Source organism: Paramacrobiotus metropolitanus, unplaced genomic scaffold, assembly GCF_019649055.1.
Source record: "Paramacrobiotus metropolitanus isolate TYO unplaced genomic scaffold, Prichtersi_v1.0 Parri_scaffold0000040, whole genome shotgun sequence".
NCBI lineage: Eukaryota > Metazoa > Tardigrada > Eutardigrada > Parachela > Macrobiotidae > Paramacrobiotus > Paramacrobiotus metropolitanus.
Window position 1 is genome coordinate 407,791 of NW_026570260.1, and position 22,169 is coordinate 429,959.

The following is a 22,169-nucleotide window of genomic DNA, read 5'->3' on the forward strand; positions in this document are numbered from 1 at the left end:
TTGCCGTAATCTCTCGCACCATTCACCGGCGCATTCCCACATGGTCAGACACCTGAATTAACGATAAACACCCATTTATGTGATAAGGCTTATCGCGGCACAACAATAGTCAGCTGCTGATAAGTGACGCTTCAATGAATCAGGAAAGCACGACAATGTGGTTACTGTTGGCTGTTTTCAGTCAGCAGGACGGTTTTTACGTAACGGGTTTCTTCGGCGGTAATTTTTCTAGGCAGTGGTAGTGTTTGTTTGTGATTAGTGTTTTGGTTGTGATTTTTAACTGAAATTACCATTCAACGGAGAAGATGGAGATTCGTGCGGTCGTTCTTTTGGTCGCGATGACCGTCACGCTGTGTAGTTCGGCAGCGGTGAAAAACCATTGGCTCGGGTAAGGTTGCCATCTAATAATCTGCTCTAGAGTAAGAAGGGGCGCACATGCGTCATCAGAAGTATCCATCAACGTAATAATTGTAACTTCCATTTTTTAAGAACGACAAGTTTAAGTTTAATAAATAAACTATATTTTAAAAATAACGGATGCTAAAAGTTAAGTAATAAATTAATCATACATTATTGCAATAACAGTAGCAGCATAAGAATACCCAACTCAGCTGCTTAATTAAGGGAAAATTAGTGCCGTACATACAAATTGTGCGCAATCAGGCGGCATTCATTTGTACTTTGTATCAATTATTATATCACATGCCGTGGCGATGTAGGTACAAATTATACCGGCTGCAAGTGTCCACCCAGGAGCAGCTGGAATTTTTACGAGCTTTGGACCAGGAAATTGAATACAAAGACCTTCAAGACAAGGTTTGCTGTTTGCCGGCTCTTAATAATTACCTATTTATGTATGATGGTGTGTCCACATTGCAAATTGGTTGTGGGCTAGGTGGACATCTGGACTCACCTGAGCCAGGCCGTGCTGGACCTGAAGATGCCCATCAACGTCATTATCTCACCCGAGAAGCAGCCGGAAGTGCTGGCCCTGTTAGAAGAGCAGGGGATTGCGTACAAGGTTTCCATCGACGATGTGGCCGCGTAAGTGCCGTACTCTTCGTGCGTTAAAGGAATCACACCTCTTTCGCAAGATTGCCGTACGTTATTACCTTTCTTATCAGCAACGCTAACGGAAACGAAAGAGAATGTATTTCTGACACACACACACCGACTACTGTTTAGCCATCTTCCTGAGATTAGATAATGCTGCATGCATTGCATTTAATATGGGAATGCTACTATAAAGCTGACGCGTGTATTAATGGAGGTCACGTGCTTGTTATTGACAGTGGTAATATTTTGCAGCGCTGTGGAAGCGGAGTCGTTTATGTCGCCGGCTGACCAGAAGGCCGCCGACGCCGGCAAGATGAGCTGGACGGCGTACCATAGATACGCCACGGTAAGTGTTTCCGCGTACTGTAACCGCTTTATTTACGGGTTTTCAAAACCCGTAAATAAAGTAGTGCGCTTGCTGTGCACTTGCGTTGACCACTGCGTTTTCAAATCATATGACTAAAAAAATGTGTGCTTTATAAAAAAAATTCCACTACTCCAATGTCTCACGATTGCAATAGTGCACGAAATGCCTACTTTGCATAGATGGAGGCATTCGTGCAAAGTCTAGCGCAGGATTATTCTGACATTGTGGAGCTGAAGATGATTGGAAAGAGCTACGAAGGCCGCAGCATGTACCGGCTGAAGGTGGGGAAGCCGCGCGCCGACGGCAAGAAGAAGCCGGCCATTTGGATGGACTCCCGTACGTCCCCACACACTCAACGCTTTCTAAAAACGCACTCATCTCAACTATACTATGCGCAAATATGCAAACATACGCTAATTACAGATATTCACGCCCGTGAGTGGATCGCCAGCGCCACATTGCTGTACATGTAAGCACAACAATGGATACGCAGTTAATTCCCAGTAGAGCTACAAATACATTTGCTGTTGGGCAGGACGAATAAGCTGGTGACGGAATACTCGCGCAACAGCACCGTCAGACGCATGGTGGACGACCTGGACTGGTACATCCTGCCAGTGGTCAATCCCGACGGTCTGGAGCACACCCACTCCGACTCTTCCTACTCGGTAGGTGCTTCTCGCATTACCTTGCTCATTACCGGTGACCTTTACACAGTGTAATTTCAGACACGCATGTGGCGCCGCACCCGCCGCATCAGCCCCTTCGCCGAATGCTTGGGCGCTGATCCCAACCGCAACTACGATTTCAAGTGGATGTGTACGTCCCGCTTGTATCTGACTAGGTACCGCGTAGCCAAACCAGTAAATTTAACGACGTTTTTTGTATCAGTGTCTGGCGCGGTGCAATCGCCGCCGTGCAGTGACATCAACGCCGGCGCCTTTCCCTTCTCGGAGGTCGAGAACCTCCATCTAACCGACACGGCGCTGGAGGTCAAGGATCAGCTCAAAGTATTCCTTACCATTCACTCCGCCGCCCAGATGATCCTCACACCCTGGGGCTACGCGCTGGAATATCCCAGCGATATTGCTGATCTGGTCAGTATTTTACGGTTCTTGCTGTGTGATCCGACAGTGACCTTTAACGTCGTGCTTTACAATTTACTAGGAAGCTCTGGGCCGGCGCATGGCCAACGCCATTACGGCGCAGTATGGTGTCCGCTACCAAGTGGGCAGCTCCACGTATCTCTTAGGTCAGTATCGATCAACTTAGCGTTATTAATAATGCAATATATCGTGTTGTATATCGTGTTGTTAATGAGTAGGCGCGGCAGCCGGTGCTACGGACGATTGGGGCAAAGCCAAGGCCGGCGTCAAATATTCGTACACGGTGGAGTTGCGTGACCTGGGCTACGGCTTCATCCTACCGCCCAGCCATATTGTGCCCAGCGGCATCGAGACCTTCGAGGCCATTATCGAGGCCCACCGCACCGTCGTCGCCGAGTTCGGCACCACCCTCAACTGACCAACCAAGAACGAATTAACGCAATAACTTTGAATAACTCAGTAACTTTATCAGTTCGTATGTCTTTCTCACAACAACCAACAAATTAAGTGATCACCACAGTCAGTGGGACCAGTTTCTTGTACAGATTTACCGGTAACTATTCTCGGATGACCTTCCCATATACGGCATAAGACACGTATTTAATTACCATTATACCATTGAAAAGTTAACGTCAACAGCTGCTGAAAATCTCCACCAGTCAACTCAGCACGAAATTATGTTTTAATGAGCACAAAATTAATGATTATTACAATGCAAAGAGTAATCAATAACATGGCCAACCATAAGTGATGCAATCATACTGCAAGCCTGCTATCAAACGCAGAGAATATCGAGTGTAGTGTCGACAAATGAAACTGCTGCATATAACGGCATCCTATTGTATAACATGGAAAATAAACAGTAAATCGTTTCATTGCATGCTTTTGTCCGAGCGTGGCGGTGTGCGTACCGAAAGTGTATTAAGTGATTGTCTTCATCGGTGGGAACGAGCGTCACCTAAGGTGACTGTCTTCTGGACTAGGTTGCCACCGGAATGTAAGTGGTGGAAAAGGTGGCAGCGTTAGGGCGGGGCAGTGGTTGCGCCGAAGCGCCGGTCACTGGGAATGTGCAGTTATCCGCTGGGAGCGATGGGCGCGTTTGTGTTTCTTGGCCGCCATACTGGGTATCCCGGGGCGGACGTGCTTGACGCAGAGGACAGAGAAGCCGATGTAGGTGCGGTCATAAGTCTGGCAGATGCCGGCTAGGCCCTCCACGCCGAAAGTGTACAGGCACCGACCCGGCTCCCGCGTTTTCTGCTGCAGAAGGAATATTAAATTTATTATTACTATGCTAGTCTCAACTCAACAGCGTAATCCGCTTCCGGTTAAACGCGATCGTAATGGTAGGCCCCTGTGAGCGTTGCCTGCGTTGGGAACACATATTACCAGATAAGACATCTAACGAATTAAGAACAACGCCACGGCGACGTTTTAATGACGTCTTTGAGAAAATATTTGAAACGGATAAAGGGCATGCGATTGTTTTCACTACTCCTGATTCCTCTTACTAGAAATGTAATAATTTAATGTCAAAACTTCAGGCTCTGACCTCATAATTCTGTAATATTTGTTTACACAAGTTACAGTTATGCCGACCTGGATTCCCGCTTCCTCAGCAGGAGTTCTAACCGTTATGCGAGTGTTTGACAGTCGAGTCTTTGCATTATTTACTGCGATGCAGCACGACGCCGTTTGAGAAGTCATGCATCTACTTCCGGCAAACGCCTCGATTTCACTGCTTAGAAAGGTTGTGGCTGTTCAGCGGCAGGAATGCGTAATTAATATGATCATGCCGTCATGGACATAATTAAACATAACTTAATAGTTAACAATGACATGGGTTTGGGGTAATGCATAATAAGCATGCGACTGAGAGTCGAGACCTAATCAATAGCCACGTAGTCAACGACGCGCGGTTTCTGTGATACTTATATGTAATAATTGCATCCAATCGGGCTAGATATCGTCAAACTGTTAAATAAAATTGTTGACATATCTTATGGATATTTCCCTCGTAAAGGTCAGCTTCCTCAACTGACTTAACTGAATCCAACCGGCCACAATACGACCTGATCTTCGTCAATATATGCACAGGCAAATTAAATTAAGCGATTGCGACAAGGGAAAGACTAATGCGACCTTCGTGTGTCGGTATAATATAAAGCAAATGCCAGGGACGATGGTACCATAGCGTTGTGGGATTATTTTGCTGGCCGGCAGCAAACCTACGCAAGTTATGGATGCGCGCGTGATCCCGACATTTCTTATTACGCTCTTCACGAGTACGTAATTAATTAATATTGCTGCATTGTAAGGTTTCTGCACCATAGGGAAGGTATGGTATGAATGTGCAGAATAATATAGTACAGTAATGCTGCCTACCAACGTCGATATGGTGAGCGGAGACTGTTTTTTGTCTTGAATTCCTAATCGGCAGGTACTTACGTTGTCAACGTGCACTTCGCACTCCGGTCGCTCCTGTAACGCTTTCTGCTTGGCCAGACTGCGGCTTGTCCGTGTCCGCTCCGATGGTGATCCCCACGAAGTTGGTGGAGAAAACAAGAATGCCTTGCGGATACTGGATCCTGATATCTGTAAATTATAACGATATATCCATCAGCGACAACTTCCGTAGTGTGCATGGAATTCGTATTTTATCCTAATACACACATAGTACTGAACGTAGGTACATCCTGTCACCATTAGTCTTAGTGTCATTAGGAGTTGCGGGCTTTGAAACCAAACAAAGTAGATTCTAATGGTTTGGTACACAACCTGCATAATTTTTGAGCAAGGAGACCTTGGTCCGAGCATGTTGGCCAGTGGCCATAGGTCAACATATTGTACTCTTACCGGAGCGACGGCTGGACTGGCCACGACGACGGGTGCATCGAGTGCCGCCTGCAGAAGGACAGCACAGACGGCACACTGCACCACTGCCGACCTCCACGAGTAAGCAGCCATGTTGCTGGCTGTATATAAATGCAACACAAACGTTAACGACAAACGATGGCCAGAATACCGTGGCAGACTGGCTGCCACCGGCGGAATACGCCTGAACGAACCCGATGCAACTATTCTAGAAAAGCCGGCAACTGACTGTGAGGGTCGTACTTTATTGCTAGATTATGTAGCCGGTTCCGGACAGATACAAATATGGCCGACTCGTATGCAATTCTGTCAAAACAGTCAGTCCAACCGAAGTAGTTCACACAGTATAAAGGACACGCCACAAGAGCCACTTGGGCAGTGACATAAATCACACCGCGCAAACACAGCGGTTCGGAGCCAAGATATATGCGAAGGTCGTGCAACTGGTGACGGTGAATAGTGGTATCAGCGGTAGTGTACCACTAACAGAGACCGATACGCACCGGAAATCTACAAGAAGCGTGACTTATGCAAAAAGATGTAACGTAACATGAACCGCTTTTGATTGATTAAAGACCCCGTTTTTGTCTCCAACCAGAACTTAGCTCCAGACTCCAGTTACCACGTACAAGGCAGCTAAGTCGTGTTGTGAACGGTATTTATAGGAAAGGCCAAACGGCGGCTGCAGCAGAAACTCACCTGGGCGGCTAATTGTTAACTGTCAACACGCTGTCCAGGGTGACAGGCGCGTAATCAATCTGGCCCACATATGCAAGACGATCAGACTCTCGCTGATGACATTTGCACTGCTTAAAGGTCACCGGCTGCATGTACACATTCACACCGGAACTGGCGTTGGATGTGGCTCGCGGATGTTTACATGCCGAGCAATCCCACTGGTCAACGCATTACCATCACGCGGCTTTCGCCCGGGAAATGGCGGGCTCGATGCTCCGGTGCTGCGTCTTACCAGTGACTTAGTGGGTTGTTTCTAAACAAGAATGCTCTTTGCGTGCCGACACCTAACGGAAAACTAACAGGAAGCCGTGTACGGGCGGCTGTCGTGTCTTATTAAGCGGACTTCGCTTTGACCGCGCTCGGGGAGAATAACCTTGACCTTTCGCCGACTGCGCCACGGAGGCCAACGACATTTAACGCACAACAAAAGGCGACCATCCGCTGACATAAATGCGCGCGCGTCAACAGGTTAGCGTGAGGTAAGGCGGTGATAATGAGATCAATTAATTCTGACTGCAAACGCAATCGTCGATCACGGCCCAGCAAGTAGTCTGAATGCCGGCAATAACTGGGAAGCGGACGCCAGTGAGCGCTAATTTAGATCGCTTCCGGGTCAAATCGACAGCAACTAATGCAGGATGTTCCAGTTCGAGGTATTTAAGGCTTGACGGTAGCTAGCGCGGCGTACGCAGGCATCAGCCTATTATATCGAATGATGTCAGAGATAACTGCGAGGATGACCAACGACAAGCGCACACATGTATAATGTCATAGCAGGAATGAAGGCGCATATTAAGGCGCATAATAATATAACAGACCTTCATTTGTGCTATGATAATGTGCAAAGCTGCGATGAGCCAGCAAGGTGAGTAATCCCACTCCAGTGCGATTTCTTCCCGGATGCTCACGTTGCAGTTGGCAGCCCAGTTGCAACACTGCAGAATTCCAGTGCCATGCCATGTTTGTACTCCGCTAGACAAGCCCACAGTCTGGAGAAATGAGTAATTTTTTGTCCGGGCGATCGATTTCCTTTGCGAACAATCACAGTTGTCTTTGTACGTTGTACTGCTTGATTGCTCGATTTTCTCACCCACCATCTTATATTAATTGCCTTTCTTTCTTTACGTTTGCAATGCCCACGTAGCGACAGCATTACTTAGATGCACCAAGTTATCAGCACTAGAAGTACTGTACTTACTGTCAATGTAATTACACAAAGGTCACTTTCCTGCAGTTAGCTCATCCAGTTGCCTGCAGGCTTATAAGAGCGTTTACTGTTCTGTTGTACAATACAACGTGTCAGTTTAAGCGGAAGTCAGTAAAGAGGACTAATAATTATGGACTTCCTTCCGGTTTGCGAATGCGGCTAGCCCATTAGCTAACTTGGCTGGAGATTTCTTACAGCCGGCGTACTGCAAAGTTACTAATAATGTATATCGGGGCGCACTTACCGTTGACGAACTGTCTGTCTGCGTGCGTGCGTCAGTGGGCTGCATTAAAAATACATACTAATTCGGCTACACTATTAGTATCTTCCAGGAAAGCCGTCATATTTCTAGGAAGATAAGTGAGCCAAACGGAAACGGCCAACACCCGTCCTCACCTCTTGTGGCCACTCCTGGCTGGCCACACGCACGTCCGCATTAGTAGCTCCATTAAACTCAGTGCCATACGTTATTTAGGTGTGCTTGGTGAAATCCACGCTGCTGTGCCCATCTGGTTGACACCTGAAGTATGCGGTGATCACGTGCTGAGGAAACAGCCGGGCGTCTAAACCAGAGACGACGGAAGAAATGCAAATTAAAGGGACGGCCAAGCGCCAACTGAATTGCACGGCAGGAAGTCGAATATGCGTCAGTAATTTGTTTCCTAATATAGCTGTCATCGGTCGAGAATGGAGATTATGTTACAGTAAATGATCGACGATTATCAGTGTGTTACTGGGCCACGCGGCCCGGTAGATGCAGTTCGCGTTGAAATAACGGCAACAATCAACACCCAAATACCCACACCGGAAACGGCACCGGGGGCTTCTGCGCACCGACATTTCTCTCGGCATGTAAACGGCCCTGTCGGTCAAGGATGTTGAGCCCATCTGCGCAGCATCGGAAAAATATTACTCATGTCAAAACACTGAGTCGATCAAGCCAAACGAAACTCCAGCAAACTGCCATACTTATTACTAGCGTCATGAAAATTACAGTAACCAATCCTTGACAAATTAAAGTATATACGAACAAGAATAGTAATTGTGTTTCAGATTGTACACATATTTCCGTCGGATAGGCATATCACATAAGGCATGTCAGTAGTGTTCGCGCTGTACAATTACAAAAAGAATCAGGGTAACAGCTGGGCAGCAATGCAGGACACAATAGCATCCAAGAGACCCATGCATCACTGAAAGAACACCCGATAAGTCGGCACCACCACCACCTTCCCCTCCCCCTGGTCGCCACCCCGCCGGATCCCCATTTGGTACATGCTCTCCAGACCACCCAAAAAATCCACCCCCATCAGCACCCGCTTGCGCATTCCGGTCACCGCCAGCACCCGCCCCTTTCCCTCGTCGCGCAGCCAATCGCCCATGCGCAGTCGCACTGTCTCGTCGGCCTCTAACTGCTCACTCTTCAAGACCATGGGCGCAAACGTCTGGCACTGCAGCGGGACGACGGTGTGGGCGCGTTTGATGAGGGTCTCCTCGGGATTCTTCAGGCACACCACGAGACGCAGACCCTCCAGGAAACTGCGGAATTGCGACGGCCAGGTGGCCGCTGACGAGGCTGGCAGACGGTGCCGGTTGTTCACCGAGCGGCAGATGTCCCGGATGCTCACAACGCGGCAGCCGATCGGAAGAGCAGCTAGGCAGTTCTGCAACAATCAATTAGCTGCCTGCTAAAATCGTGCCTTTGATAGTACTTAACTATGGATTACATTTCATTTAATTAGCTGCCTGCTAAAATCGTGCCTTTGATAGTACTTAACTATGGATTACATTTCATTTAATTAGCTGCCTGCTAAAATCGTGCCTTTGATAGTACTTAACTATGGATTACATTTCATTTAATTAGCTGCCTGCTAAAATCGTGCCTTTGATAGTACTTAACTATGGATTACATTTCATTTACTTATCTCTGCTAATAATATTTGCGATAAATTGCAGTCAGACTGAATTCAGTGACAGTTTGAAACGATTAATTTATTACTGCACTTGTGTTTTAACTGTTGTGGTTGATAATCACTTAGGTTAATCAGTTAATGTTACACTCACTGTATGCGTACAGTCACAGATGGTGCAATAAACGAATTTTTTTAAAAAGTTACCTAACGGGCTAGCAATAATAAAATTAGTAATCCCGTTCCCTATCTGCACTAATTTTAAAACTTATTACTTACTACTCGTAGGTATCTATGTACTAAGCGATTTCTGTAACGAATTACCTGATTTTAATTTTAAGTTTTAGCCTTGAAAAAAGGGCAAAGAAATGTCATTCAGAATGTTTCCAAAGCCTAGTGCAGCCGAGTCGCAATCAACATGTGCTATTAATCTACCGTACCTGCACGCGGGCGAACACTTCGCTGAAATTCTCATACAGTCCAGATCGTTTTCTGGATTCTTTGCGAACGACAGCCGGCCAAAAATCTTGTATCGCCAGCAGCTCCAAATGCTGTTTACCGCGGACAATAAATACCCGTACGTACTCCGTGAAGCGCATACTATCCCCCTCCACCCAGTGCGATCGGTGGGAATCGGTGAAACGGCCTTCATATGGCACCAGCAGTGACTCCACGCTAAGAATCTGCCCGGTCAGCAGACTGTCCGACAACGCATGGTTCACCGCCGCTACCAGCTGATCCAGGTGGCGCTGTTTGGGCCCCGAGGGCGGCCGGATATGCACATCCAGGAAAACCACTTCGTCCGAGAGGAACGGGAAAACGACCGATTTGTCGGTCAAGTGGGAGCTGCAATTATTAAAAAATTTTGTAGAAAAATTAACTACATAGTGGTAGATTGCACTCACCGCATAACGGGTTTATTCTGCAGCCACAAGCGCAGTCCCCGGATACAGCCGAAACTGCGACGACTCGCGATCCTCTCCTTGCGGGTGCCCGCTACCACCTGCGCCTCGTGCACGCAGTGACCGCGCAGTTCCCGATGGCTGACCAAAATCGACTCACAACTGCGCAGCTGCAGATCGGGATTGGCTTGGAGATACTGATTGGCTCGCTGAAGCAACAGCGGGAAACACTCAAAACGCGCCCGACATGTCCCCACATTTTGGGGATAGAATTCAACAGACTGCAGACCCGCGTCTATCTCACTCGCCATTCTACTGTCATAAATCACCACAGATTACAGAATATTAAAACTTTAATCGGCTTCATTCGATGCGCAAAGCGACCACAGTCAGATGCCTGAGTCAATTCTACAAACTGCTCAGTCAGCATTTTCCGCGCACCGGCTTTCTTGGATGCCGCTGCCAACACATACACGCTTGACAGCTGACACACACGAACATTTAGTCAACGGTGGAAACAATGCATTTGTTTGATTTTGTTCAGAACATATTATTCTACGTCTTCAACTCCTCCAGTTTGCGACCTTCGATCTGGTAGGATTTCAGTTTGTATTTGCGTTTAATCCTGCAAACATGCCAACACATTTACACTGGCTGATTATTCTCCCACACAGTACGTTCATTCTCTTACTTTTGGCGTCGACGCGGCTCCACGATGTTCCTCCGCTGTAGACTTTTGTAACGGTCCAACAGCAAATTGCCCTCCGGCTAAAAAAAGCATACCTATTTAATTTTATGTTTTATTTAAATAAGTGCAACAGCAACAAATCCAGTACAAAATTTCGCTATGATATTCATAACAGCGAAAATTAGGTATACATAACTAACTGTGTATTACGCTAATACAGATACGCATACCCGCAGCGTGCGTAGATTATCGGCCATATCCTCTGGTAACTGCACATCAGGATTTGCTTCTTCGAATCTGTAACCGACGGCAGTAAGTAAATAATGTTGCAGAATACGAGACTCGTTCAGAATGACCAAGGAAACGTACTTGTATTTGCTCAGTTTCCTAAGTCGCAGGGGATCGTCTCGCTTGGCCTTACGGACCAGTGCCTGTGCCGCGTCCTCTTTGGCCTTAACATCCAGCCGTTTCAGAATTTTTTTAACGCTAAGAAAGACAGCGTGTCAGGTTACTGCAACAAGAACACGACGTGAGACGGACGGACGACAGGCAGCTACCTGAACACTTCATGCTCCAGAATCTTTTTTTCCTTTAACTTTAAGCGCTGGGATTTCTAAAACATCAGCAACTCAGGTAACCACCACTTCCCATCGTTGAAAAACCTGCTTTTGTGCTTTATCTTTTCCCTACCTGTTCTTCTAGGAGCTTCTGCTTTCTGCGCTCCTTTTTGGTCTTTCTGGCATCGCCGGCCGTCTTCCGGTTGATCTCGAATTCTTCCACATCTTCACCTGCGGGAGCATCATCGACAGTGCTCTCTACCTCTGCCCCCGGAAGTCCTTGCCGCATCTCATCCATCCAGGAATCAGATGCACACTTATCGGCCACGGTGCGCTTCTTGCTGAAGTCGCGCAGTTTTTCTTCCTCGCGTTGCTGTGCTTGGGCTTTCTCGGTGGCAGACGACAAGAGACTCTGAGCAAGAAAGAAAAACTATCAGAACACCCATTACACCAGCGGCCCACTATTGAGCCTAAAAATAAATATATCTGCACAATGCAATACATGGCTATGATCATGACAACTTTCTAAATAATTTTTCCTCGCAAAAAAGACTGCACAGCTTTAAAGCCTTACATATTACATAATCTATAGCGTCAACGGTTTGGAATAATACAACTGCCGCATTAAACAATCATATTCGCGTCAGTTTATAGTTTATAACTACAGCAAATATCAAAAATAAAAATCATTGTGACAAACCGGGAAACACGCGATGGAATGTACCTGGTGATCGGCGGGCGCGGGATTGTAGGACGTCCCGGGATGCGGGAGTTCGACGGCGGCCAGCGTGGACTTGACGCGCGACTGCAGCGTCATCGGCGCTCGCTGCGGTCGGGAAATGGCCGGCTTCCGCTCCTCCGGCACCTCGCTCCCAGTCCCTGAGGAAATGCAGTCTCAAGCACTTCGTGTCACAGCAGCAGTACACCGCAAGAAACCTACCGGAAGCACCGTCTCCCGCCCACAGATCGCGATTGAAGAGGGGATCCTTGTGAGATTTCGTCACGCCTCTCGGCTGCGCTGCCCTGACCGCCTTCCTGGCCTTTCGCAGAGCGACGGCATCGTGGTAGCGCTGCAGTTTGCAGGCTTTGATCTCCGTGGTCTTGCGAGCGTGAGGCTTGCTAATCACACGCACCACATTTTTACGATTATGAGGGCAAACTGACACATACAGTCGTCAAGCATTAAATTAAAGCGGCTTTGTTCAATTAACATCAAATGATTAATGATTAAGTAACACAGAAATTTGTTGCTTACATCTTTTCGGACGATCGCCCTCCGGATAATGATTTAAAGCATTGTAAATCTTTCCACAGGGATTCTTCTAAAAAAGATTAACGATAGAAAAGTAAACATTTCATATTAATGCTGTACATGAAAACGGGAAAATGAAAAAAAAATAAATATTTTGCAGTTTCATGAGAAATTTAGTGTAATACATTACAAACTAACCAAAATTAGCAGAAATAGTTCATTACTTGGTAATATTGGTTTGAAAGAGCTCTTAGACAGCGGGAAGAGAGGAAAGGACGGCGAGCCGAGGGGAATATCGGGAGTTTCCTCTTTGACGGCGACCCGACTGGTTTCAGGCTGTGGCAGCGAATCCTCAACAATGAACAATTCCGCATCTTTCTTTTCGTGTAAGCCACCACTACAAATGCAGTTATGCGATAAGGAGCGCAGGTTCAACTGCGGATAGCTGCAAATATGACGTACCCAAGACCCAATCGATCGTTTTCGCGCTGCTCCTCGATGAAGTCCTCCACATCTGCCACATTACTGCTTTTGCGCCATACAGCACGATGACGATTCTTGTTGCCCTTAACACGTCGTTTTTTCGTCGGAATAAGATCGTCCATCTTTAATGATGCCACTTTCCAATCCAACGATCAATGTTAAAGTATTAATTTTGTTCAGGAAATGAGAAATCCAAGCAAACTGCAGTTTGCAGACACTTGATAATATGCATTCCAAACCGGAAATCAGGAAATGATGTGAACTGTGTAGGTAGCGAGCGCAGAGCATGGTCTGATTCAGTTACGCTGCGCAGAGTATGTTCAGGCGAACGGAAGCATTTTCTCCATGGCGTTAGCCGCCTTGATAGCTCTATAACTTGCTTTCCGCCCGTGGTACCGGGAACAGCAAAAGTGAGAAAAGTTAAACTTTCACGGTTTCACCCGAACTTTTCTTTTCTGTAAGATTTAACTTTTGTATTTTCCTTGCTAACAGTTGATTATAGAGTTGTTGTCAGTTGTCACGTTGTGTATGAAATATTTGGTTCAGAAATTGCTAAAACTTAAGAACAGGCCTCTATAAGCGGACTCAAAAATTGGTTGTTGACTGTTGAGTGACTTATTATTACCATCCAGTCGGTTGCTTAAGTAAGTACTTAATTAAGCAACTCCATACCTTAAGTTAATTGTCCTCTGACTGGCTGACTCCTTGTTATTTGCACTACCCAACAATTTAAATTTTGAATTTTTCGCTGTTCGGTTTTGTTGTACTAACAGACTACGATTCCGTCCTTGCGCGATATGAGTGAACTGCATATTACACCGTTGTTGTCAATGTGATGGAGGCACACCGGTCGGAAAGCCTGGGAAATGGGGTCGATGGGGGAACTGCGAATCCCACGGGTGACTCTATCATGGCTGAGGGAAGCGCGGATTTGGAAGGCGTTGGCGCCGATGCGAATTCCCTAGTGACTGCGGAGCATGGCACCCTAATCCCCCACGAGGGGGAGGCCGAAGCGAACAGTATCAGCCGCACACCGGCGACAACGCACTGGTTGCGCGCACTATCTTGGAGAGGCCGCACTGTCCTCCTCATCGTCTGCTTGGTGCGTTCGATAATGTGCCATTGTCAATGGGAAATGCTAGACTGGCAAGAGCACAGTTTTTCGGTGTGTGATGGTATTTTAAGTGCCAGCTTTTACAGGCGGGGTACTGCGAAAGTGCAGTGTATTCGTGTCTGGCGCCGTTCTTTCCGCTTGAGGTGCGTAGACGCTCATCCACTGCTGAACGCGTGAATTAACCAGTCAGGTGTTTCGTGTCAGGCCACGAAGCGAGGCGCTACGGACACACAGATCGCGCTGATCATCGGCATCTTCCAGTTGGTGGTGTTTCTCGTTTCTCCCGTGTTCGGCAAGTATGTAAGTCTGCGTTGGGTGCATGGTGTTAGTCACTGTTAGAACGTTGGCAGTTGTGGTGAAACCGTGAAAGTATTGATATATCGATATCGGGGCTGCGTGGTGTTCTTTAGGTAACACATTTTGGTGCCAAATTCCTCTTCGTGTGCGGATTAATTGTGTGCGGCTACTCCATGTGCGTCTTCGGTATCCTCCAGTACTGCCCACCGGGATCGTCCTACGTTGCTTCAGCCTTCGCCATTCGGATTGTCGAAGCCGTCGGAGGCGCCGCTTATTTGACAGGTCAATGGGTCATCCCTGCAGTTTACATAATCAAATTCTGCGTTAGCGTAACCGGTCATTTGCAGTCACAACTATGCTTTCTTTTAATGTTTCCCAAGTTATTCACAATATCATAGAAATATTGTACTTAAGTAATTTTCTTCATTGTACGCCCCAGATGTTGAACGCATGTCTTTCGTAGCGGCCTTCGCAATCATCGCCAGGGAATTCCCGGAGCAGGTGTCAACGGTGTTTGGCCTGGGCGAAATGATGTCTGGGCTAGGCTACCTATCTGGACCGTTGGTGGGCAGTCTCCTATACCAGCTGGCGGGCTTCAAGATGCCTTTCCTCGTCCTGGGCGCCCTGGAGATCCTCTGTGGCTTCCTGGCATGGTATCTGTTGCCTTCCCAAACTGACATTCTTTCCAGCGAATATGCCGGCACTTGGAAACTGCTGCGGATGCCCAGGATGATTATTTCTCTCGTGTCGATATTTTCTGCGCTGGGCGCGCTTGGGTTTTTAACGGCTACGTTCGCTGATCAACTGGATAAAGTACGACATTTATCCTGCGTTGCTGACTGTTGTTTTGACTGCATTGTACGTTTTTGCAGCAACACTTAGCCACGTACGCAATCGCCCTGATCTTCATCCTGCCCAGCTTGGCGTACATTGTATCGGCGCCGTTGGCGGGATATTTGAGCGATAAGAAGAACATGGGCGTTTCTTTGATGGCCGTGGGATCGTTGATAATTACCGGTGCTTTTATTGTCGTGGGACCTTCTCCTTTCGTCGCCAGCCAACCGTACGTCTGCTCTGGTCTGAGAAAAAATACCTGTGCTTGTATTGGAATGATTATAGCACGGTGTGGACGTATTCGGTTGGTGGTGGTCTTTTGGGCGTTGGCGTGGCGCTGGGGGCTATCCCCTGTTTTGATATCGGCCTCAAGACGGCCATGTAAGAATAAACTTACCTTCGCACTGCTTACCGTTACGCATTTTCATTGCAATTGATTGCTTTTTTAGAGGGCGCGGGTTTTCTGATGACTATCACACGTACGGATTAGTTTCGGGCGTTATCGGATCGGCTATAGCGCTGGCGTAAGCGGCACTGGTTTTCAGGTTTCACAATATGTTGACTGCGATTGCCAGTTCTGTGTTGCAGAACATTTGTCGGGGCAGCTTTAGGAGGTTTGTTTGTGGAAAACTATGGCTTCGCCTTGGCCACGACGGGCGCGTCCGGCGTGTCGCTCGTCCTGGTGAGTGTCCCATTCCCAGTTACAATGCTAATTGTTAATTACAAATTTACAATGCTAATTGCGATATGTTTGTTTAGGCAGTAATCATTGTTGGCTTTCTTCTGTACGAAAGGATTTTGGCTGCACGTTTAAGCCATACTGCAAATTAAATCGTAAAGTATTTTTATCTTTTGATGTTTGACGCTTTAGCGGATCGTGGGCTTATGGATCAGTTAGAACTCAGTATACTGTATTTTGTGCAACAGTTCATTCGCTTCGTAAAGCTGTGAGAATGGTTTTGTGATTTTTTTATAAAATACTCCTGTGATTTAATCAAATCTGTGATTTAAACCTTGCTACCTTGGATATGTATTAAAAATAAATTGTTATTGCAATATAATGTTGATCTTTTCCGCAAAACTACAAAAGCATCGCCGGTCTTCTTGCAAGGAAAAGATTTGCGCAATCCGAAAGGCACGCCCATTATTTGATGAACAACGCAAGAATATTGAGGTTGTTAATCACTGTTAATGTGTGCCCTGTATGTAGGACGATGAGACATCGAAAATGACATAAAGAAAAGGCAAATGAATTCAAGCGGTGACGACCGTTTCTCTGTTGCGATGATTCAGTTAACGTCCGCTATTTGCCATTTTGCCTACAAAGGCCTGTCTACCTGTGCCAGCATTGCACCAGTCGTTGCAAATGTTCTTCAACACCAGTTTGCAATTATTTTGGTTTTTGTTTTAAGGGTTCAGTTCCAGAAACTGTATATTCTAGCTGGGTCATTTTTATGTGCTAAAGGATGTTGTTTTATTAGACGCATCGCGCACGTGGCTGACAGGTTCTATTTTTAAACTTGTTAGATTGTGCGCGCTCTGGCTGTAGTCATCAGCATACATACCATATCCATATGCGAAGAATTTGTCAGAAAGCCCTTTCTCGAGGATCGTTGATTTGTTTGAATTCATTTCACGGTTTTCCAACGTAGGATAATCTGTTGTTTTGTTGCGTTTCGTATCCTGTTGGCGTTTGAAACATGGATGATCGGTCGTGGCACAGCGATCCCATGTTTTCATCGTACAACGCTCCGTCCTTTTCGGACTATGAGGACAGGTCGGTGGAGAGAATATATGGTCGCAGTGCAGACAGTCCCTGTAGCCGAATAGACGGTTATTATTACGAGTACGAGTTATTAGAGGGGTCCAGTTCAGTGTTTTCTTTTTCAAATTTTATATTTTTTAGAATTTTTGGTTGCAATTACAGTCTGATCGTGTGCAATCTCGGTCATTAAATACAGTTTATGATTTGTTGCAGCGAAGGGATCCTGAATTTTAATGATATAATTTCCCCCGAGGAACTGGACAAAGAGAACGTGAGCGGTGCGGTGGACGTGAAGAAGAGCAAGGCCGAGCGCGAAAAACTGCAGCGACGCACCGTGACGGGCGTCTTCAACGCCACTCCGACTTCACCACGCTTGTCGCCGCCGCCACGACCGGCTACTTGGACCAAGAACATTTCTTCCTGGTCCCTGTCAAACTCGGGACGGAAAGGTGAGTTTTGCCTCCTTCCAGTCCGTTCTCCACGCTGATATTGCATTTTATGGGAATTTTAAATGTTTTTCTTCAAGTTTTGCTTTGTAAGGTTTGTTTACATGTCAGTTGTCACAGGGGTTGTGCTTCAGAGTTGGTTTTTTGTTAGAGATTTTTATTTTAATAAAAATTAATATCCAGTAGTATAAAAATGGATAGCTCGCAGGAAATGTTACTCACGTACTTGATATATAAAATTTTTTGATTAGCCGTTAGCGAGTTGAATTCCCTGATTGTAAGTTTCTTATTCCGATATCGGTTGCTTAAGAATTTTTGTTTGTTTCAGAATCGTTATCCGCAAAAAAGAAATTCATGTCGACCAAGGAGTATAACGAGGTAGGTACTCGGTTTTTATTAAAGTAAATTCCAGTTAAGTCACATTTGTACAATTATGAAATCCTTTAGGAACAGTAAATACTAAATTGCGTTTTGCGCGAAAACAAATTTGATATACATTGTCTGGCGATCGTTAACTTCCTGTTTTTTAAAACAGAATCTTGCGAAATATCAGAAGGAGAACTTGGAATTAAAAATCAAATGCCATCTGTTGCAACAACAAGCTGGATTTTGTGAGGATTCCGATTCACCGTGCTCAGCAGTAAGTGCAGACCAGTTTTTTCGTGTTCTTTTTCGTTTGGTTGTGGACTTTTGCTGCGCCGTTAGACGGTCACAGATCACAGCTACCTATTTGCAGCTGCAAATCAGCTATGTGTCACTATTGGATGTGATTACTTAATTAACTATATATTTTGTTTTTATCTGGGCTTTATGGCTAAGGATGGTTTGCGCAGTTTTTAGCTGATGTCTGTTTTCTAGTGCATCGATATGCAAGTGCAGAAAAAGATCCTGGAAAAGAAAGTGCAATCACTAACGGAAAAACTTCGAGAGAAATGTGATGCTTTGCGAAAAGAGGAGTAAGTTCTGTCAGTACTTTACTCACTGGCATCTGGCAAGCGTATGCGTCGTTAAATTGTTTTTTCCTTGAACAATATGAAGCTGTTATCTCTTATCTTATGCCAGTATATCTGACACAGTATGTTTGCGTTTTCTTCGTAGCGGCTTGTAATAATGTCGCATGTATTATTTTTTTAGTGAAGAGTTGTCGGGTCAGAAAGAAAGATGCGTTCGGGTATGCACTTAACATCCATAATTTGCTAGCTGATGAAAATTCTTCAGGCAGTTGAATTGATATCGTTCACTTTGAGCAGCCCAGCTTTATGAAACATCTTCAAGAGGATGAACTGGAACAAGCGCGCATGCAAGGGTACACGCAGGCCAGGGAAGAACTGGCAGCATCAAATGTGACACTGCGAGATTCCTCCGTTCAAACCAGCATGCTGCAAACAGCCGAAGATATACCGCTGCCTATTCCTGGTAAGTGATTGCTTCTCTACCGTGAGGCTGTTTCAGGCCAGTGTCAGAGTCGTTAATAATTGCGTACGTACCTTTAAAATGTGACTCAGTTGACAAGCTCACCGCGGTTCAGGCGGTGTTGTTGCATGGTGCGGATTTAACTGAACAAATGCGGTTATGGGAGAATTTTTTAACTAAAATCATTGTCGTATTTCGTTGAATATTTTGTTTCTTGATTTACGCAGATGCTGAGCAGAGTATGGATGCTAATACGACCGAGTACAGGGATTTTCCAGCGGTTTTGTCTGCGCGCCCGTCCTTGCTGTCCGACCAAAAAGCGGTGGCTTTGATCCGTTCGCCGGCTTCACCGTCGCCGGCCAAAGCGAGAATCGGCACGGCCGAGCGCGGCACGTTTCAGATGTTGATCAAGCATCTGCAGGAAGTCGTCGCTTTCTTGCAAAACGGTCTCAACGGGCAGTTTGATGTGAGCAATACGTCTCTGAACGTCTCACAGATTCTGTGCGAAACGACTTCCCTTGACATCAGCCTCATGGGTAAGCAGCACATAAGCACGATTCACAGAAGTGCCTTCGTAACCAAATAGAAGCTTGTTTGTAAAAATCGCGCTGTTGTCCAATCTGATTAGCCGATGTGACATTGCATCAATTTTCATCTTCTAATCGAGTAAGCAGCTCCATGTGTATTGCAGCAGACATGGGAAGTGGTGAGGGAAGTCGGGTGTCGTTCTCTTTGGCTGATAAGCTGCAGGAAGTTTTGGAGCTCAGCCGTGAATTGTCCATGAGTCTAGAAGCGGATGACGATGGTGCAGAGGCGAACTGGAGCGCCCTCAAAGCGGAAAAAGACAATTTGGCTGGTCAGGTGGAAACGCTGAGCGCTCAGCTAAATGATGCCTTGGCAAAACTAGACGACGCGGCTGCCGAAAAAGCTCGTCAGCAGACAGAATCGGCGCAGACGGAAACCGATCTGGCGGTGAAAATTGAAGAATTACGAATGGAAAACGACGAGTAAGGGGCTGGGACTGGCTCTTGTCGTTAGCATTACTCTAATCATTTGCTTCATCTACAGTTTGGCCCATAAACTGGCCGCTCTGGATGCAGAGAAGGCCGATTTGGAAAGCGAAATGCGCGACTTGCTCAAAGACATTTCAGCGTATGTATCTCGACTCCAGATCGCTTTTCGTCCAAATGAAATTAATTTCTTTTCGCCCGAGATTAAAAATTGAAAATTAATGACCAGTCGAATTTTTTTCAGATTTGAAGATGAAATGCAGAACACTAAAGCGCAGCAGCAGATCCTGCTAGAGCGCTTACAGTCTCGGCCGGAAGTGGATATAATGACCCAGACGGACTTCTCCTCGGCTGATATAGAAGCACTCCGAGCCGCCGTTAATGAGAAGGACGGGGCAATCCAGCGGATGAGCGCCCAGCTGGACAGCGAAAAACAGTCTCGTGAGCCATTGGAATCTTTGCTACAGTCCACACAGCACAAGCTGGACGTTAAAGAAACCGAGCATGCCGCGGTGACCGCCCAACTGGCCGCTGTGCAGCAGGACGCTGAGGAATTGTCATTGCGGGTGGAACAGTGCGAACGTGAGAAGAAGGACCTTGACCGCGACCTGAAGCTGCTCACCGTGGATCGAGATTCCACCGTCAAACATTATGGCCAATTTCAAGAAGCCGTGAGAGCGGAGTTGCTAGAGAAGGACGGGACGATCGAGCGGTGGGTGGCAATAAATCAGCTTTGTTTGTTGTTTTTACTATCGACCTGTTTGTGGTTTGATGCAGCCTAACGGAAGAGGTGGAGTCGAAGACGAACATCCAAAACGCTCTGCAGGAAAACCTTAACACGGCCACGCAGGAAGTTGCTGCGTATGCTGCTGATTGCTGAATAATTGCTTAACAATAAATAACTGAATTTCGGTTGGTTTTAAATCGTAGACTGAAGTTGAGAGTGAACGATTTGGGCGTGGAGTTGCAGAAAGCCCAGGAAGCCCACGCCGTCGTCGAGCAGATGCTGTTGGACAAGAGCCCGCCAGCTTTCTCGGCGGCGCAGCAGACCGATCTCTCGTGGGAGAGTTTGAAGGCGGAAAAGGCTAATTTGTTGGACACTATAGAGAAGCTGGTCACTGAGGTGGAGAACCTGGAAGCCCATCTAGAGACGCTGAAACAGTCCTCAGCACTGGCGCTGGACAAAAAGACACGCGAGTTGCACGCCGTTACTGACAAACTGGACCTGTACGTTGGTGGAGAATAACTAACGTCTCTGTCTTGCTTAACGTGAATGCATGGTGTGATTGTAGAGTGTCGACCGAACTGGAGACGGTCTTCGAGACCAAAAACGAGCTGGAGAAACGAGTGATCGCTTTGACGGAAGCGCTGGCTGAGTGAGTTTATCTTGATCACAAATTAATAAACGTAACCTTAGAACCGATGTTTACGAAGAAGTACGTAAAATTTCGAAATGAACTGCGAAAGCTGAAACTAGTTATTCACATATAATAAGTGTTTATTTGGATTTCGGGTTATTAAAAGTTTTGTATGTTTTAGATTGGAAGATAAATTACACGCGGCGGAAGAAGAGCGCAACGCATTAGCCGCCGATCAGGAAAATCTGCGCGCCAAGGCCGACCGTGTTGACAAGTGGGAGAAAGCGGCACGCAAGCAAGGTACGCTCTCCGCTCACTGGACCTTGTTTTGCACTTTGATGCATTCGATCAGCATGGTCTTTTTGTCGTAGTGGGCAAATCTCTAAAGATGATCAAGGAGGCCAACAAGAATCTGGCGGAGAGCAGTCGCGCGCCGGTGCGCACGGCGGCCTATCCGAATCCCTTGGCGGAGAAGCACAGTATGCCGCCGCAGCCGGGCAGCAGTCGGCGCTGATCTACGAGTCTCTTCCTTTCTGTATTGTTCCTAACGTGCCTTTGCACAGATTGTATTCATGGTTTGCAATAACGTGCCTTTGTTCTTTTTGCTCATGGCAGACGGACGGAATGGTATTTTCTAAGTGTGAGTGATTCTTTCTTACGTGTCAGCGGGTGTGGCGGATGTGGTTTTTGTCGGTTTAAAGAAATGTCTTGTGGTTTATTGATGTATGATGTATCCCAAAAATAAGACATTCCTTTGCATTGATTACGCTCTATGTCCATGGGTGACGGTGTGAA

The 22,169-nt window shown here is 46.6% G+C and overlaps 6 protein-coding genes across 11 annotated transcripts; 3 read left to right on the plus strand and 3 right to left on the minus strand.

Annotated features, from left to right (window-relative positions):
- Positions 1-158: 158 nt before the first annotated feature.
- On the plus strand, positions 159-3,165 carry LOC129590362 (carboxypeptidase B-like). Its single transcript, XM_055485554.1, has 11 exons — positions 159-388; positions 720-816; positions 896-1,044; positions 1,309-1,402; positions 1,603-1,759; positions 1,847-1,892; positions 1,959-2,091; positions 2,152-2,242; positions 2,315-2,520; positions 2,591-2,675; positions 2,748-3,165. The coding sequence occupies exons 1-11, from the start codon at positions 306-308 to the stop codon at positions 2,945-2,947; spliced, it is 1,341 nt and encodes a 446-aa protein (XP_055341529.1). The 5' UTR covers positions 159-305; the 3' UTR covers positions 2,948-3,165.
- LOC129590363 (uncharacterized) lies at positions 3,127-6,754 on the minus strand. 4 transcript variants are annotated; one of them, XM_055485557.1, is made up of 4 exons: positions 6,100-6,754; positions 5,305-5,910; positions 4,975-5,121; positions 3,127-3,783 (listed from the first exon to the last, which is right to left on the minus strand). In XM_055485557.1, exons 2-4 carry the CDS (start codon positions 5,491-5,493, stop codon positions 3,586-3,588), a joined length of 534 nt encoding a protein of 177 aa, XP_055341532.1. In that variant the 5' UTR covers positions 5,494-5,910; positions 6,100-6,754; the 3' UTR covers positions 3,127-3,585. The 4 variants fall into 4 exon arrangements, with proteins under 4 accessions (XP_055341532.1, XP_055341530.1, XP_055341531.1 ...); XM_055485555.1 differs by having other exon boundaries at positions 3,137-3,786; XM_055485558.1 differs by having other exon boundaries at positions 3,153-3,786; positions 5,383-5,910.
- A 1,486-nt stretch (positions 6,755-8,240) lies between these two features.
- Positions 8,241-10,489, minus strand: LOC129590404 (uncharacterized). The gene is made up of 3 exons (XM_055485611.1): positions 10,161-10,489; positions 9,696-10,101; positions 8,241-9,009 (listed from the first exon to the last, which is right to left on the minus strand). Exons 1-3 carry the CDS (start codon positions 10,466-10,468, stop codon positions 8,536-8,538), a joined length of 1,188 nt encoding a protein of 395 aa, XP_055341586.1. The 5' UTR covers positions 10,469-10,489; the 3' UTR covers positions 8,241-8,535.
- A 3-nt stretch (positions 10,490-10,492) lies between these two features.
- LOC129590403 (ribosome biogenesis protein NOP53-like) lies at positions 10,493-13,370 on the minus strand. 2 transcript variants are annotated; one of them, XM_055485610.1, is made up of 11 exons: positions 13,117-13,370; positions 12,879-13,051; positions 12,658-12,721; positions 12,343-12,521; positions 12,127-12,281; positions 11,536-11,814; positions 11,403-11,458; positions 11,215-11,331; positions 11,076-11,142; positions 10,849-10,925; positions 10,493-10,782 (listed from the first exon to the last, which is right to left on the minus strand). In XM_055485610.1, exons 1-11 carry the CDS (start codon positions 13,257-13,259, stop codon positions 10,713-10,715), a joined length of 1,380 nt encoding a protein of 459 aa, XP_055341585.1. In that variant the 5' UTR covers positions 13,260-13,370; the 3' UTR covers positions 10,493-10,712. The 2 variants fall into 2 exon arrangements, with proteins under 2 accessions (XP_055341585.1, XP_055341584.1); XM_055485609.1 differs by having other exon boundaries at positions 12,658-12,724.
- A 237-nt stretch (positions 13,371-13,607) lies between these two features.
- Positions 13,608-16,499, plus strand: LOC129590511 (MFS-type transporter SLC18B1-like). Its single transcript, XM_055485778.1, has 11 exons — positions 13,608-13,781; positions 13,911-14,239; positions 14,338-14,394; positions 14,456-14,551; positions 14,662-14,830; positions 15,012-15,361; positions 15,421-15,611; positions 15,668-15,763; positions 15,832-15,906; positions 15,971-16,064; positions 16,142-16,499. Exons 2-11 carry the CDS (start codon positions 13,973-13,975, stop codon positions 16,211-16,213), a joined length of 1,467 nt encoding a protein of 488 aa, XP_055341753.1. The 5' UTR covers positions 13,608-13,781; positions 13,911-13,972; the 3' UTR covers positions 16,214-16,499.
- A 232-nt stretch (positions 16,500-16,731) lies between these two features.
- On the plus strand, positions 16,732-22,105 carry LOC129590438 (myosin-2 heavy chain, non muscle-like). Of its 2 annotated transcripts, none has more exons than XM_055485664.1 (16): positions 16,732-17,159; positions 17,361-17,596; positions 17,922-17,971; positions 18,129-18,233; positions 18,452-18,549; positions 18,728-18,764; positions 18,844-19,009; positions 19,234-19,542; positions 19,698-20,013; positions 20,075-20,158; positions 20,261-20,728; positions 20,794-20,877; positions 20,947-21,243; positions 21,309-21,392; positions 21,556-21,674; positions 21,746-22,105. In XM_055485664.1, the coding sequence occupies exons 1-16, from the start codon at positions 17,083-17,085 to the stop codon at positions 21,886-21,888; spliced, it is 2,673 nt and encodes an 890-aa protein (XP_055341639.1). In that variant the 5' UTR covers positions 16,732-17,082; the 3' UTR covers positions 21,889-22,105. The 2 variants fall into 2 exon arrangements, with proteins under 2 accessions (XP_055341639.1, XP_055341640.1); XM_055485665.1 differs by having other exon boundaries at positions 19,701-20,013.
- The last annotated feature ends 64 nt before the right edge of the window (positions 22,106-22,169 follow it).